At 48.3% G+C, this 13,157-nt stretch overlaps 1 protein-coding gene across 3 annotated transcripts in view; it reads right to left on the minus strand.

The window, feature by feature from the left end:
• The window catches only part of PDSS1 (decaprenyl diphosphate synthase subunit 1), a 46,093-nt gene that overhangs the window by 24,162 nt on the left and 8,774 nt on the right, over positions 1–13,157 (minus strand). For all 3 annotated transcript variants that reach the window (XM_055147457.1, XM_055147456.1, XM_055147458.1), the window contains exons 4-5: positions 12,470–12,600; positions 1,871–2,012 (exon numbers count right to left, since the gene is read on the minus strand). In XM_055147457.1, the coding sequence (XP_055003432.1) occupies positions 1,871–2,012; positions 12,470–12,600 (273 nt within the window). The remainder of the gene's footprint in view (positions 1–1,870; positions 2,013–12,469; positions 12,601–13,157) is intronic.

Consider the following 13,157-nt stretch of genomic DNA (forward strand, 5'->3'; position numbering starts at 1 on the left):
ACTAAAAAAAAAAAAAGTGGGGGTTGGATTTTTCTTGGTCTTAGTTTTGGTTCAGAGATGAATCAGAAGACAGGTGGACCGGGCCAGCGTTGGCCAGGCTCGGGGATGAAAGGGACAGGGCAGCAGCAGTGAGCTCTGTCTCCTGCCTTCACAGAGAGCCCAGCCAATGCCGGTGGAGGGACTGGTATTGGGGACACCGCCTGCCTGAATCTCTATTATGAAATCATGGTGCCAAATGTAGAATAAACATGTTGTAAGTCATGGTGCCACATGTAGAATGAACATCCTGGATGTGTGAGAGCCTGGATTTGACTCCTAGCACCGCAAACAAAAAGCAAAACCCAAAACCAGCTCCATTTGTTCCCTTAATCCTCTGCCTCTGGCCAATGACTCAGAGAAGGCAAGAGGCCAGCCTGGAAAACAGGCACCTTTGACTGTGGCAGGGCGTGGAGTTCCCGAGGCGCTGTCATAACACACCCCGCCACCTTCAGACCACCAGTCCAATGCACGGGATTGGGCGAAAGGCTTCCAGATAAGACTGCACAACCTGATTACACAACCAAGTCACGTTAAAGGAAAACCAGCAGGGGACAGGGAACATTCGCTTGGCTTCACTCCTGTTCTCCAACAGAGCCTCAAGCAACGCCCCCCGCCTTTGACCCTCTTCAGCAAAACTAACACATCTGGTGGGGGGGTGTGGGGTTGGAACACTGTACATGAAACTCTTTATCATTAACAGTATTGTAAATCATGGTGCCTAAAATTTAAAAAAATAATAAATTAAAACTCAAATACTAATGAAAAATGTGCTCAAAAATATGCTTAAAATATGCTTAAAAACATGCTTAAAAATACATATAGATGAACCAAATCCAATTACAGAGCTTCTATTTACAATGGTAAAATTTCTATGGGAGAACAGTATCCCTCTGAAATATAAATGTATTTTTCTAATATCAACCACTTAAATTTTTTCTTAATTTTGATTTCATTTTCACAAAGTTGTTCACAATGATTGATTACATTCAAGAATCCAACACCAATCCCATCACCATTACAACTTCCCACCACCATTATTTTGAAGTTTACCACCACCACTTAACCTGCCCCACTGGCAGATGCTAGATAATTTATTCTGTATCGCTTGTTGTGAATAATATAAGATGTTGTAAGTGTATTTCATTTGACTTATATGCTTTTTGTTTACTTCGGGGGGGTCCCCCCTGACAGTGCTGAGGTTTACTCCTGCCACCATGTTAAGGGATCATTCCCAGTGGGGCTTGGGGGACCACGGGGGGTATCAGGGATGTGCAAAGTAAGTGTCCTCCCCACTGGACTATCTCTGCAGGCTCTACTTATTTGCTTTCACAATCTTGCATGAGGCGTTTAAAATAAATGACTTGGTGAATTAAACTGAACTTGAGTTCAAACGTAAAATGCCTCTTGATAACTACATGACACTGGCCTACTGATTACTATAAAAATTCCTTTACATGGGTCAAAGAAATAGCTCAACATGCTTTGCACGTGGGAGACCCAAGGTCTGATCCCTGGACATGATCTTCCAAGCACCAGAGTGAGCACTGAGCACAGAGCTGGGAACAGTCGCTGCGCACACAAAAATCCATTCCTTACAACCAAAAGGAATTCTATGTAAAACTGGGAGTGACCCAAAACTGCTAAGTCTGTTTTCCTGTGGCCTCAGCAAATATCTTCGAACAGACAAGGCACGAACGCTACACTACTTTGAACACCTTACGACTACATCAGAGGTTATTTTATTTCAGCAAGGAAAAAAACCTACAAAACAAATGCAACCCAGGAGCATGTGACTCGGTAAGGAAGATTTAGGAAAAACGAGAAGCCATACCTTCTTTTCACCCCAGATCTTATTAACCGTGTGCTTTCCTCGGCGAGAACTGGCATCGTCAATTACGTCGTCATGAACCAGACTAGCAGTGTGGATCATTTCTGCAATTAAGGCTATGGCACGCTGGCTGGCTTGCACATCTCTAGTCAACAGAAAGCAATGCTTTTTAACAGGGCTGCCGCCTAGAACCTCCTCAGCAATCATCTTGTGAAAACTGGACATCGGATCTAGGACAGAGAATTTTATTTCTCTAAGAGAAACTGCATTAAAAATCTTGGCTTCCTTATAGTGCCGTTTCTGTGGTGCGGAGAACATGTTTTGAAATACATGGGCTATCCTGCCAAGATCATGTTTTACAGAGAAGAATTGGCAAAGCAAACAAACAAAGGCAAAAACAAAGCCGAGATAGAGAAAAGATGCTCAAGAGGAATCTCTCTGCCTGGAGGTTGCAGGCAGATGAAATGGCAAAAGGGACGTGGTCCAGCCTGGCGGTGATCATGGTTTTAGTGAAACGGATGTGGAAGAAGAATGCATTTAAAACTTACATAATATAGTAAACCAATGTTACGCAACAGAATTTAATTTACAGAAAAGAACTAGAGTTTGTGTCATTAGCAATGGAAACGAATGAACATCTCAGAAGTCTGGCCAGCAGAGTGAAGGATCAACTCTTTATCTGATGCCCACCCCTTTATCAGATGTCTTTGCCAATGGAGCTAGAGCAGTTATGTCCCTATTAAATTCCCCAGGTGGCTGGATGACAGGTGAACAGCATTCTAAAAAAATGAAAGAACCCTAAAATCGGTCGCATGTTCAAAACTTAGAATAATGTCTCAAATGTTTATCAAGAAGACCTCAATAATTAAGACAGATTTGGGGGCTGGAGCAACAGCATAGCGGGTAGGGCGTTTGCCTTGCATGCGGCCGACCCGGGTTCAAATCCCAGCATCCCATATGGTCCCCTGAGCACCGCCAGGGGTAATTCCTGAGTGCATGAGCCAGGAGTGACCACTGTGCATTGCTGGATGTGAGCCAAAAAGCAAAAAAAAAAAAAAAAAGACAGATTTGGGATGGAGGGGACACAGGGAAAAAACTTTCTTCTAAGTCCTATTTAATTTTTGCCTCCTAGATTTAACACATGAAATAGAGTAAGTCTTCAAGAAGATATAAGGATGGGAATTTTATACTTAAGAGGGAATGCACCCTCTCCCCCGCCTCCCACCAGCTTCTTTTTAATCATCGTCGTCATCATCCAGGGGAATTAAAAAATTTTTTTCTGGAAAATTAAACAGCAAATAGTTGGATTTTTTGCGCCTAAAACATATGCCAGATTTGGATACAGCAACAGACTTCAACATATCAACTTATCTCAAAAGTTTGCTTTCCATAGACCATCAAATTAACTTTTAGAAGGGAGAAAAGGGAGAGATACTGAAATATTCAATTTTTTTCTCGAAAGATCTAATCCAAAACACCTGTGCAAGATAGTGTTCATACTAATCCATCAGGCCTGGCAGAAAACAATGCATCTACAAATACCAAATCATGAAAATAAATAGCTTCGAATCTTGCTTTAAATAGGACTTCGCCAAAATACCTCTTACCTAAGGATCTAAGAACCCTCAGAAAACCTTTCAACTGTTTTCAGCCTCGGATCAGGTATAAGGTGCTTCTCATCACTTACTAATATGTCACAATTATGACAGTTCCAAATACTTTCAGATCACAGTGCCTCCTTCTGAGAGTAGGAAAACATCATTTAGCAAGAGAGAAGGAAGCTCACTGCCGGCCTCTGCGTGAGCCACAGATCCTGTATTATGTAACTGGAAACCTGGACTGCAAAGATGGCTCACCTAAGTTTCTTCTTTTTTGTTTGTTTGTTTTTATATTTGAGCCTCACCCGGTGATGCTCACAGATTACTCCTGGCTCTATGCTCAAGCATAACACCTGGTGAGGTTCAGGAGACCATATAGGATGCCGGGATCAAACTTCGAGTGGTCACATGCAAGGCAAACATGCTACCTGCTGTATTATGGCACCGGCCCTCAACTAAGTTTCTTGAAGTGCTGGGCGAGTGGAAGGCATGGAGCGGAAAGACAGACTTTCAGAGTAGTTTTATGGGTATGAAGGCTGAAATAATATTTTCTCACCTGAATAGTTGTCTAATGAAATACACACATCCTAAGGATTAGGACCTTAGAACCACTGACACGGGCTGGGAAGCCAGCTGAGACGGGGGCTGGTCACTTCTAGCACGGGACAAACACTGAACTGTCAGGCCTACAGAGCCAGGAGAGACCCTCAGCCACCTGAGCAACCCCCAGCCTTGCCCTGTTCCCCCACTAAACTGCACCTGTTGCGGGCTCTTGCCTTAAAAAAACAAAACAAAGACAAACAAAATAAACCAAGCGGTTGGGCATTCGCCTTTCACGCGGCTGACCCGAGTTCAATTCCTCCGCCCCTCTCGGAGAGCCCGAGCGGCAGAGCCTGGCAAGCTACCCGTGCGTACTGGATATGCCAAAAACAGTAACAATAACTCTCTCAATGAGAGACTTTACTGGTGCCTGCTCGAACAAATCGATGAGCAGTGACATCGATTTGCTGATGACAGTGACAGTGACTGAAAAATCTGAGGCTCTTAGCGTGCTATTAACAAAGGTTTCTCAGGCACAGAATTCCAACAGCACACCCATCACCAGTAGACTACCTCCCTCTCCCAAGGCCCCTCACACCCGTCCATCCCCCACCTACCCCACACTCAATTATGTGTACCAGTTCTCCCTTTGTGCTGTTCTTGGTTGCGAGTGTGCTGTGTGTCCCAAGAGAACATTCTGGAACTCTCCCTTTCCTTCTGACTGGCCTCCTCCCGCGCCATCCATGCTGCTGCAAACTGCTTCTATTGGTTCTGGACGGCTCGTGCCTTTCTCCCAACTCACGACAGGGCAGCATTTTCACTGCCACACTCCGGAGAGCTGGAGTGAAATGACGGGCTGACTGACCCCAACTCGAAGCTTTTGCAACTCAAACCTATTCAAATAAGGACCAAAGAGCTCCTCGACCCTGAAATTTCAGACTCCGTGTGTACTTATGAGCAGAACTTGCCAGGTTAAACCATCGGCCAATGCAGTCAGGATCTTGGCTGACTGAACAAAAACAAGCTAGCACTATGGATAAGAAATGTCTTGTCTTAGATGCTTTGCAATTTTCTTTGCTGTCCTTCACCCCTGCCTTAATAGGTTCTCATGGGAGCCATTTCCTACCAGGAAAATGCAGCCACACAGCTCAGGATGGCAGAGGAAGAGATCACCCAGTGTTACAAATGACAGAAACACCCGCATACGCTACCTTTCAGAAATGTAATCTTCCCCATGCCAAACTGAGTCATGCTTTCAAAAAAACTGGGCCTCACATCTACTTCCTGCTGTGAAATAGCAGCCACACTTTCCCCACTGGTGGGAGGTGTGAAGAAAAGCCAGACAAGCAAGGTAGCACGGGGAAAGGAAGCTCCGAGCCTGGAAGAGCTGGCTTGGGCCTCTGGACCTCGAATCTGCAGGAGTGGGTGATGACTCAGCCGGCCCGACAGTACATGCAACTTCTCTCCCCTACGCTAGACTTGGACTGGAGCGATAGCACAGCGGGTAGGGCAGTTGCCTTGCATGTGGCCAACTTGGGTTCGATTCCTCCATCCTACTCGGAGAGCCCAGCAAGCTACCGAGAGTATCCCGCCTGCATGGCAGAGCCTGGCAAGATCCCCATGACATATTCGATATGCCAAAAACAGTGACAAGTCTCACAATCGAGATGTTACTGGTGCCCGCTCGAGCAAATCGATGAACAATGGGACAACAGTGCTACAGTGCTACACTAGACTTAAAACAACTCATTTCTCACAGAGAACTGCAAGCAAAGAGGTGGGAGAAACAGACTCCCATATTCCCTTTACTCAGCTTCCATGTTACCAAATATATGATTCCCCACCCCCATTCTACTACATGACATGAAGCCTGAGAAAAATGAGGCTGAACCTCAATATAGAAAATTGGTCACTGAAGAAAATCAAGCTGTGTGAATGTAGTACCTGGGTTTGAACACACGGGAGAAGCAAATACACTGAGGCCCATTTGGTTTTGCCTTGGCAACAGAGACAGGGAAGCTTCTAGGCTTGAAGCATGAGAGGCTGTACCAAGAGGGGCCCTCCGGACTAGCACAGACGGCTCCAGTTCTGTCTCGAAAAATGTGCCTTTTCTCTTCTGGCAGTTCTAAAAATAAGTGCTTGCCTCTGTCGGAACTCTGACAAGCTCGGGATTGCTGAAGTATCTAGCTGGTGTCCATGAACTTCGAATCGAACACTCCTGAACAGGCAGACAGAAGCCCCAGGCATGAGAGCAGCAGACAGAGCAGGACACAAGAACTCGCCTCTCAAAGAAGTGAGCGGGGGGACCGGGTGATCTGGTATCTGAAACCACCAATGACCGTCGCTGCTGATCACTGCTGCAGTGCCTCGAACAGGGGTGTGGGGACAGAACGGGGAGCACCAGGGGACTTGAATCTTGGCTCTGGGGGCGATGAGTTCAGTGGTCTGTGCTAGTGACCCTTCAAGTCTCTTCAACAGTCCAAGAGCCACAAAGCTCAATCACGGTGGTTCGACCCCTTTCTTCCTACTCTTGGCTTCCCAAGGCGTTTCAAAGGTCACAACTACAAACACTCTCTCTTCTCTCTTCTCCCTCCTTTCTCTCTCTTCTATCTTCTCTCTCCTCTCTTTCCTCTGTCTTCTCTCCTCTCTCTCTCTCTCTCCCTCTCCTCTCTTCCTCTCTTCTATCTTCTCTCTCCTCTCTCTCTCCCCTCCCTCTTTCAATTTCTCCAGCACGTGAACTGCATTTCCTAGTGGCTTGCTGACACGCCTGCAAGTTTTCAACAGACTGCAGGGGAAGTCTCCTAGAGACTCACGGAGATTTGCCCTGTATCTGCCACTCGGCTCTGACTTAGCCTGTGGGCCACATGGCTTTTGCTGCTGTCCGTCTTGGGGACAGGGATGATGTCCCCTGAGAGGGAGAGAAGCCCTCCCGGGCACAACCCATACTCAGATGCGGCAAGGGCGGGGCTGTGGTTTACATCCGGTTTCTGTGGCTATTGTAACGCTTGACCACAGCCTTGGCGGTGTTACAAACAGAAATGTTTTTGCCTTCCTGGAAGCAGAAACCTGAAAGCAGCTCTGGTGAGTGGACCGAGGTACAGGCAGCAGTGTCTTAGAGAAAATCCTCTGCCACAACAGTCCCCTAAGCTTGTGGGCAGTGCCTGGCTTCTGGATCATCACGATGCCCATCTTTAAGGCGCCAACTTTCCTGCGCCATCTCCTCTGTGGATGTCATTCTCTCCTTTACTCAGGGGATCGGGGTGGGGGGGCCACACCCAGTGATTCTCAGGGGTTACTCCTGGCTCCGCACTCAGGAATGACTCCTGGAGGTACCTGGGGAACCATATGCGATGCTGGGGATCGAACCCAGGTCGGCTGTGTGCAGGGCAAGTGCCCTACCCGCTGTGCTATCATTCCAGTCCCCATCCTCTCCTTCTTAAAGGAATACGTGTGGCATTAAAGTCTGTGGGGCTGCCCCAGGATGCACCCCAAAGGCAGGCTGGTTATTGTGAATGGGAAGAAACAGAAGATCCAACAATGTGTGTCCCCACACTTTTGGCCCCCAACAATCTCCTTTTAAAAAGGAAATAAATCATTCTGAACATACTGGAGGTGAAAAATTAGCCTTAATATCCCAGATTAGGGCCTAGTATCTGTACTTAAACGCTGGGGGAAAAAAATCCCCTTTACTTTCTAGATTTTCACTTTTTTGGGTTTATTATTATTATTATTATTATTGCTTTTTGGATCACACCTGGCGACGTACAGTAGTTACTCCTGGCTCTGCACTCAGGAATTACTCCTGGCAGTGCTTGGGGGACCATATGGGATGCTGGGACTCGAACCCTGGTCGGCTACATGCTACTCGCTGTGGTATCGCTCCAGCCTCTCTTTTGGTTTATTTTTTGGCTAGACCGAGAGGAGCTCAGGACTTACCCCTGGCTCTGTGCTCATGATCACTCCTGGTGGGCTCAGAGGACTAGCTGGGCTGCTGGGGACTGAAACCGGGTAGGCTGTGTGCAAGGCAAATGTCCTACCCGCTGTACGATTGCCCTGGCCCAAGGCTCTATTGCTTCTTGTTCCTTGCTTTCTGCACCTTTCTAAAATGACCACAGGACAGGGGCCCTCACTTGATGTAATGAGCTTCCACATACCTACCACCAGAGTTTGTCTTTTCTCTGTGAATCTCTCTGTGTCCATTTAGTGATTTCCTAGAAGGAGTGGGAAGGACCAGCTTTCTTCCCAGACAGGCTCATCAGATATTTCAGGAGAACCACCCCATTTCCCTTAGCCCAGGCGTAGAGCCTTTTCTGCCATGGAAGGTAACACTCACAGCATCCAAGCAGTAAGTCACGGATACCTTTTGTGGGGTGTCCTTTTTCAGCCTAACTGTCTTATCTTCGCTCCCCTCTTCAGCTGATAAGCAAATGTTTCCTCTGCAGTGTCCTGATTCTCAGAGGTGCTTGATTTCACTGCGCCTGGCTGAGACTGGGGCTGTCCTCACTATCAACCCCACTCCGCTGGGCCTCCTGCTCTCTGCTCATCAACCTTAGCTTCTGACTTCATTTCTTCACCTCTAAAAACTCGTCGTGGTGGGAGTGGCAGGCCTCAGTGGGGTCGTAATGGGCATGGCTGTATCAGCAGCTTCAATACCCAGAGGGAACGAGGCATCAGAGAGCAGTTCTTTCAGACTGAGCTCCAAATAAAATGAATCCCATGGAAAGTATCACAGGTGGGCAAACCCCTGGCCTTAGATCACAGACATGAAAAGGCCAAGGAAGGAGAGGAGAGGAAGCAAAAAGACTGGGGAAAACACGGAGTGAAGGGTCCTGCCCGAGGCGGAGAGGGGAGGGGTCTGCATATCCCTAAACCACTAGAGCCAGCGCTCCAGGGGGGACCCCAAACCACAACACCTAAAAATGTGTCTGTCACTAAGACAGGCTGGGGGGGCATCTGGGTTCCCTGTTGGCAGGAGGCAGGCACTGGGGGTGGCCACATTATGTGCCACTCTACTTGCCAACGACTCTGTGAACCATGGTGCCTAGATTAAAAAAAATGAAAAAATAAAATAATAATAAAACTCGTTCTGAATGCAGGATTTCTATTTGTTTTTTTTATTTGGAAACGGTTGGGAATAATCAGTGACCCGCCACAGTGTTATCACACTGTACACATGCTACAGAATAAGGCAGCGCTGGGGTTTCCACAGTGGCAGGGGAGGGCTGAGTGATGGCATAGCAGGGAGGGCACCCGCCTTACCTACATATAGCCGACTGGGGTTCGAGTACCAGCATCGCATGTGGTCCTCTGAGCACCAGCAAGAGCAGTAGCAAGAGTGATTCCTGAGCGTAGTCAGGAGTAAGCCCTGAGCATCACTGGGTATGGCCCCTAAACCAAAACCCAAGCCAAAAGACAGGTCTCTGGAAATTATGCCCTCACCAGAAGCAAGCGTGTGAAGTAATAGAGCGTTTGCCAACGGGGTGCCATAGCTATGACAGTCCACAGGATCACCAGTTAAAATAGTGCAAACAGAGGACCACAGCATGAGGCTAAATGGCTACCCAGCAGGACAGAAGTGGCTGTAGGAAGGAAACGAGGGCGGAAGAGGACCAAGAGGTCTGACAAAGGCGGAGGAACACTGAAGCAATAAGCAGGTTCTGGGCATCCAGGAACCCAAGGCCACAGTGGGGGCTGTGCGAGGACTGAGCCTGGACCTTGCATCACCTGGGTAGCATAATGTTCGTGCTCCTTCACACTAAGCAAACTCACAAAGAGCCGGCAGGCCCCGAGCTCCCTTCCGGCCTCACTTTCTTCTCTGTGTGGCATGAAAGGGACAGCTAGGTGCCCCACCCCCGCCACTTCACATCTAAAACACCCCACTCTCCTTTTCCACAACAGGTCTATATCAGTATCTGCTCCACTCCCTAGAAGAAACCAGAAGAGGATGCTTATTTTTGAGGCCCAGGACACAGGCTGAGTATTTGTGGCATTACCCCACTCACTGCGCCTGCCCCAGAAACCACACCCGTGCAGTGTGATTATGAGCGCAATCCCTCTGGGCTCTGGCTTTCCACATTACGGTGATTACAGGTTTCGTGTTGACCTGCTGTGATGGCGGGGCACATCTGGGGGCACAAGGTTTCCAGAAATGGGAATAAATGGTAGCAGCTTTTTATTTTATTTTTTCTGCTTTAAGCCACCTTGGTTTATGAAAGTTTTCACAGTAGACTGCTTTCAGAGGGTGGGAGGAAGCCTGTATTCTTTTCCTATTTTGTTTTGCTTTGAGGAGGTAGTCAGGGCTTACTCCTGGCTCTATGTTCAGGGAAACTGGTGGTACTCAGGGGCCCACATGGGATGCCCGGAATTGAACCCAAGCCATCCGTGTGCAAGGCAGCCCCCCTAACCTTTGCACTATCTCTTAGGAAACCTGTATTCCTAAGATGTGGGGAAAGAGTATACAGTCAGGAGTCTGGACCACTCAGACGTACGCTACTATCTTAACTCACGGCTGACACCACGCACTGCCGTGGCACCCGGCAGTGAGCAAGCTCTGATCCCAGCTCTTTGGGGGAGCAGGAACATCCCCATGAGGGGCAGGACTGTCCTACTTATGAGACCAGCCATGTCTGTTCTGTGTGGTATTCTCTTCTGCATTCTAAGACCAACAGTTTATACTGTTTCTGTAAGGAAGATAAAAGTCCCTTCAAGCAACAGTTGATAGGATTTAAGAGAGCAGAGTATTTTCTTTCCCTCACGTGTTATCTCTGAGGATCACGAGCCATGCTACATAGTCCTCAGAGGACTTAGCAATACCAACAGACACTCTCTCCAGCAGCGGATGTCACTCAGGCCCGATGTGCCTCCCCCATGGCATTTGACAATGTGGGGAAATGCTTTTGGCTGTCAGTCACTGGGGGAAGTGGGGAAGGCATTACTGGCACCTAGTGGGCAGAGGCCAGAAATGATGCTTTTCCTCCCATGGTGCACAGGAGAGCTTCTCACAACGAAGAACTACTGGGCCCCAAATGGCCATGGTGGCCAGGCAGAGGGAGCCTGTGCGTGACAGACCACACGAGGTATACGTGAGGAAGCATTTCTGCCACCACGCCTTCCTGCTGCAGTGAGGTGGTGCCAGTGAGGTTCAAAGAGCAATGCTAACGATCTCACTGCCGGAACTGCACTGTGGCAATTCAAAGGTGGCAGGATAAGCAGAAGGTGTCCCTGAACATGGTGTGAGGCATGAGGGACAAAAGGGGCAGAAATAAGGCACAGAAGGCTGTGGGTGGATCTGCAAAGGAGCTACCTTCAATACTTGTTCTTCCCACATCCTGAGCTTTAGTGCTGACACACTACAGGATCTCAGTGTGACTGCTATAGAGAAAAGGTAATTATGACACCCTCCCCCAAAAAAGCTCCACATTGGAGAAATGTGTTAGTCTCTCATGGCCAACTGGGTTTCGCATCAATAAGCTACATGAGGAATTAAAAAAGTCACTACCAGGAAGATGCTCTGGTGATATGATGAAGAGTTTAAACAAAGCAGAACAGAAAACCAAACAACAGCGTAAGAGTGAATGTGAGTGGGCAGGGGAGGAAGGAATGATGGAGGTGGTTGAAGGGGGCGCCTCCTTTTGAGAGGCTTTTAAATATTAAAATGCTACAGCTGGGGCACAGGCAGTAATACAGCGAGTTGGGCATTTGCCTTGCAAGTGGTCAACCTGGGATCAATTCCTGGCATCCCATATATTCCCCGAGCATCGCCGGATATGGCCCCAAAACCAAAATATAAGAAATGCTGCAGCAATTTTGATATTGCAGAACACAAGAGCAGAGGGCAGTAGTGAGGATACTTTCTGGTAAGACCTGGCTCTGGTGCATTGCCACAGGGCTGTGCTAGAGGACACGGTGCCTCAATCATGAATCACAGCACAACTCATGGCTTTATCACAACCAACCTTTGAACTAACTGCCGGTGTGGGTAATGATTATGTGCACACACACGTCTGGGCACTCTTGCTCCGGAACAAGGTAACTGCGCCTGGCTCTCAAAAGCCTTTGAACCATGTTCATCTGTGGTGAACAGGGCTCTTCTGTGGACAGTAAAACATGTGGGAGGGGCTGGAGCCATAGTACATAGGGGAGGGCGTTTGCCTTGCATGTGGTCAACTTGGGTTCATCCCTGGCATCCCAGAGTGTCCCCTGAGCACTGCCAGGAATAATTCCTGAGTGCAGAGGCAGGAGTAAACCCTGAGCATCACCGGATTTGACCCAAAAGAGCTAAAAAAAATTAAAATTAAAATTAAAAAGTATGGGGAAGAAAGACCAGTGTCTAGAGTGACAGGAGCCACGTCAGAAAAAGTAAATTTCCTAGACATGCTACTTCTCACACAGGTAGCTAGATGGAAGCCACAGGCAAGAAATGTCTCAAACAGATCCAGGCCCGGTGCGGAAGCCCGCCACTCACCGGGAGTTATTATGATGGCTATTGCACGCACGTGCCATCAGCACCACGATGACTGGTCGGAGGGCTTTTCCTTTCCCATCAAAGTAGTATGTGGACATCTCCTTCAGTTCTGTTGTGGAGACGAGCAGCTCCTGAAAGAAAGTCACGCCGTGTTAATACGGCAGCCTAATTGCACGGAGAAAGTCCTCAGGATTTCTTTTAGGTAACGTTATTGATTTCAGAGTCAGTGTTTCAACAGAGAAATCCAGCCCTGTTGGGAAATGTCAAATATTCTAAACTGGCCTAGGTGCTAGGTCTATGCAATGCTTGGCTTGGCCCCGAGTTACCCAAGAGTCACAGCAGGAGCAGAGACAGCAGGAAGGGAAGGAAGGCAGAGCGGGGGACAGCTGGCTAGATGACGGGAAAGGGTATGGAAGACGCAGGGAAGAGTGGCAGTTGGCAGGCCAGGAGTGGGGGAGGCCAGAGATGCCAACAGGGCTGGAGCTGAGGAGAGGAGCCAGTCAGGAGAGTTAGCAGCAGATGGACCAAAGGCTCACAGAGGAAGCACAGGACACGGCTTGCAGGCTAGCAAGGAGCTTGCAGTTGAACCGGCGACACTTCCAGCAGCGCTTGGGACTCGCAGCAGAAACTGGCTCCGTGACATAGACTGCTGGGTCAGTGCTCTCTGCAAGGCCATGCGACACTGCCG

The sequence above is a fragment of the Sorex araneus genome, chromosome 9, assembly GCF_027595985.1.
Source record: "Sorex araneus isolate mSorAra2 chromosome 9, mSorAra2.pri, whole genome shotgun sequence".
Classification (NCBI taxonomy): Eukaryota; Metazoa; Chordata; class Mammalia; order Eulipotyphla; family Soricidae; genus Sorex; species Sorex araneus.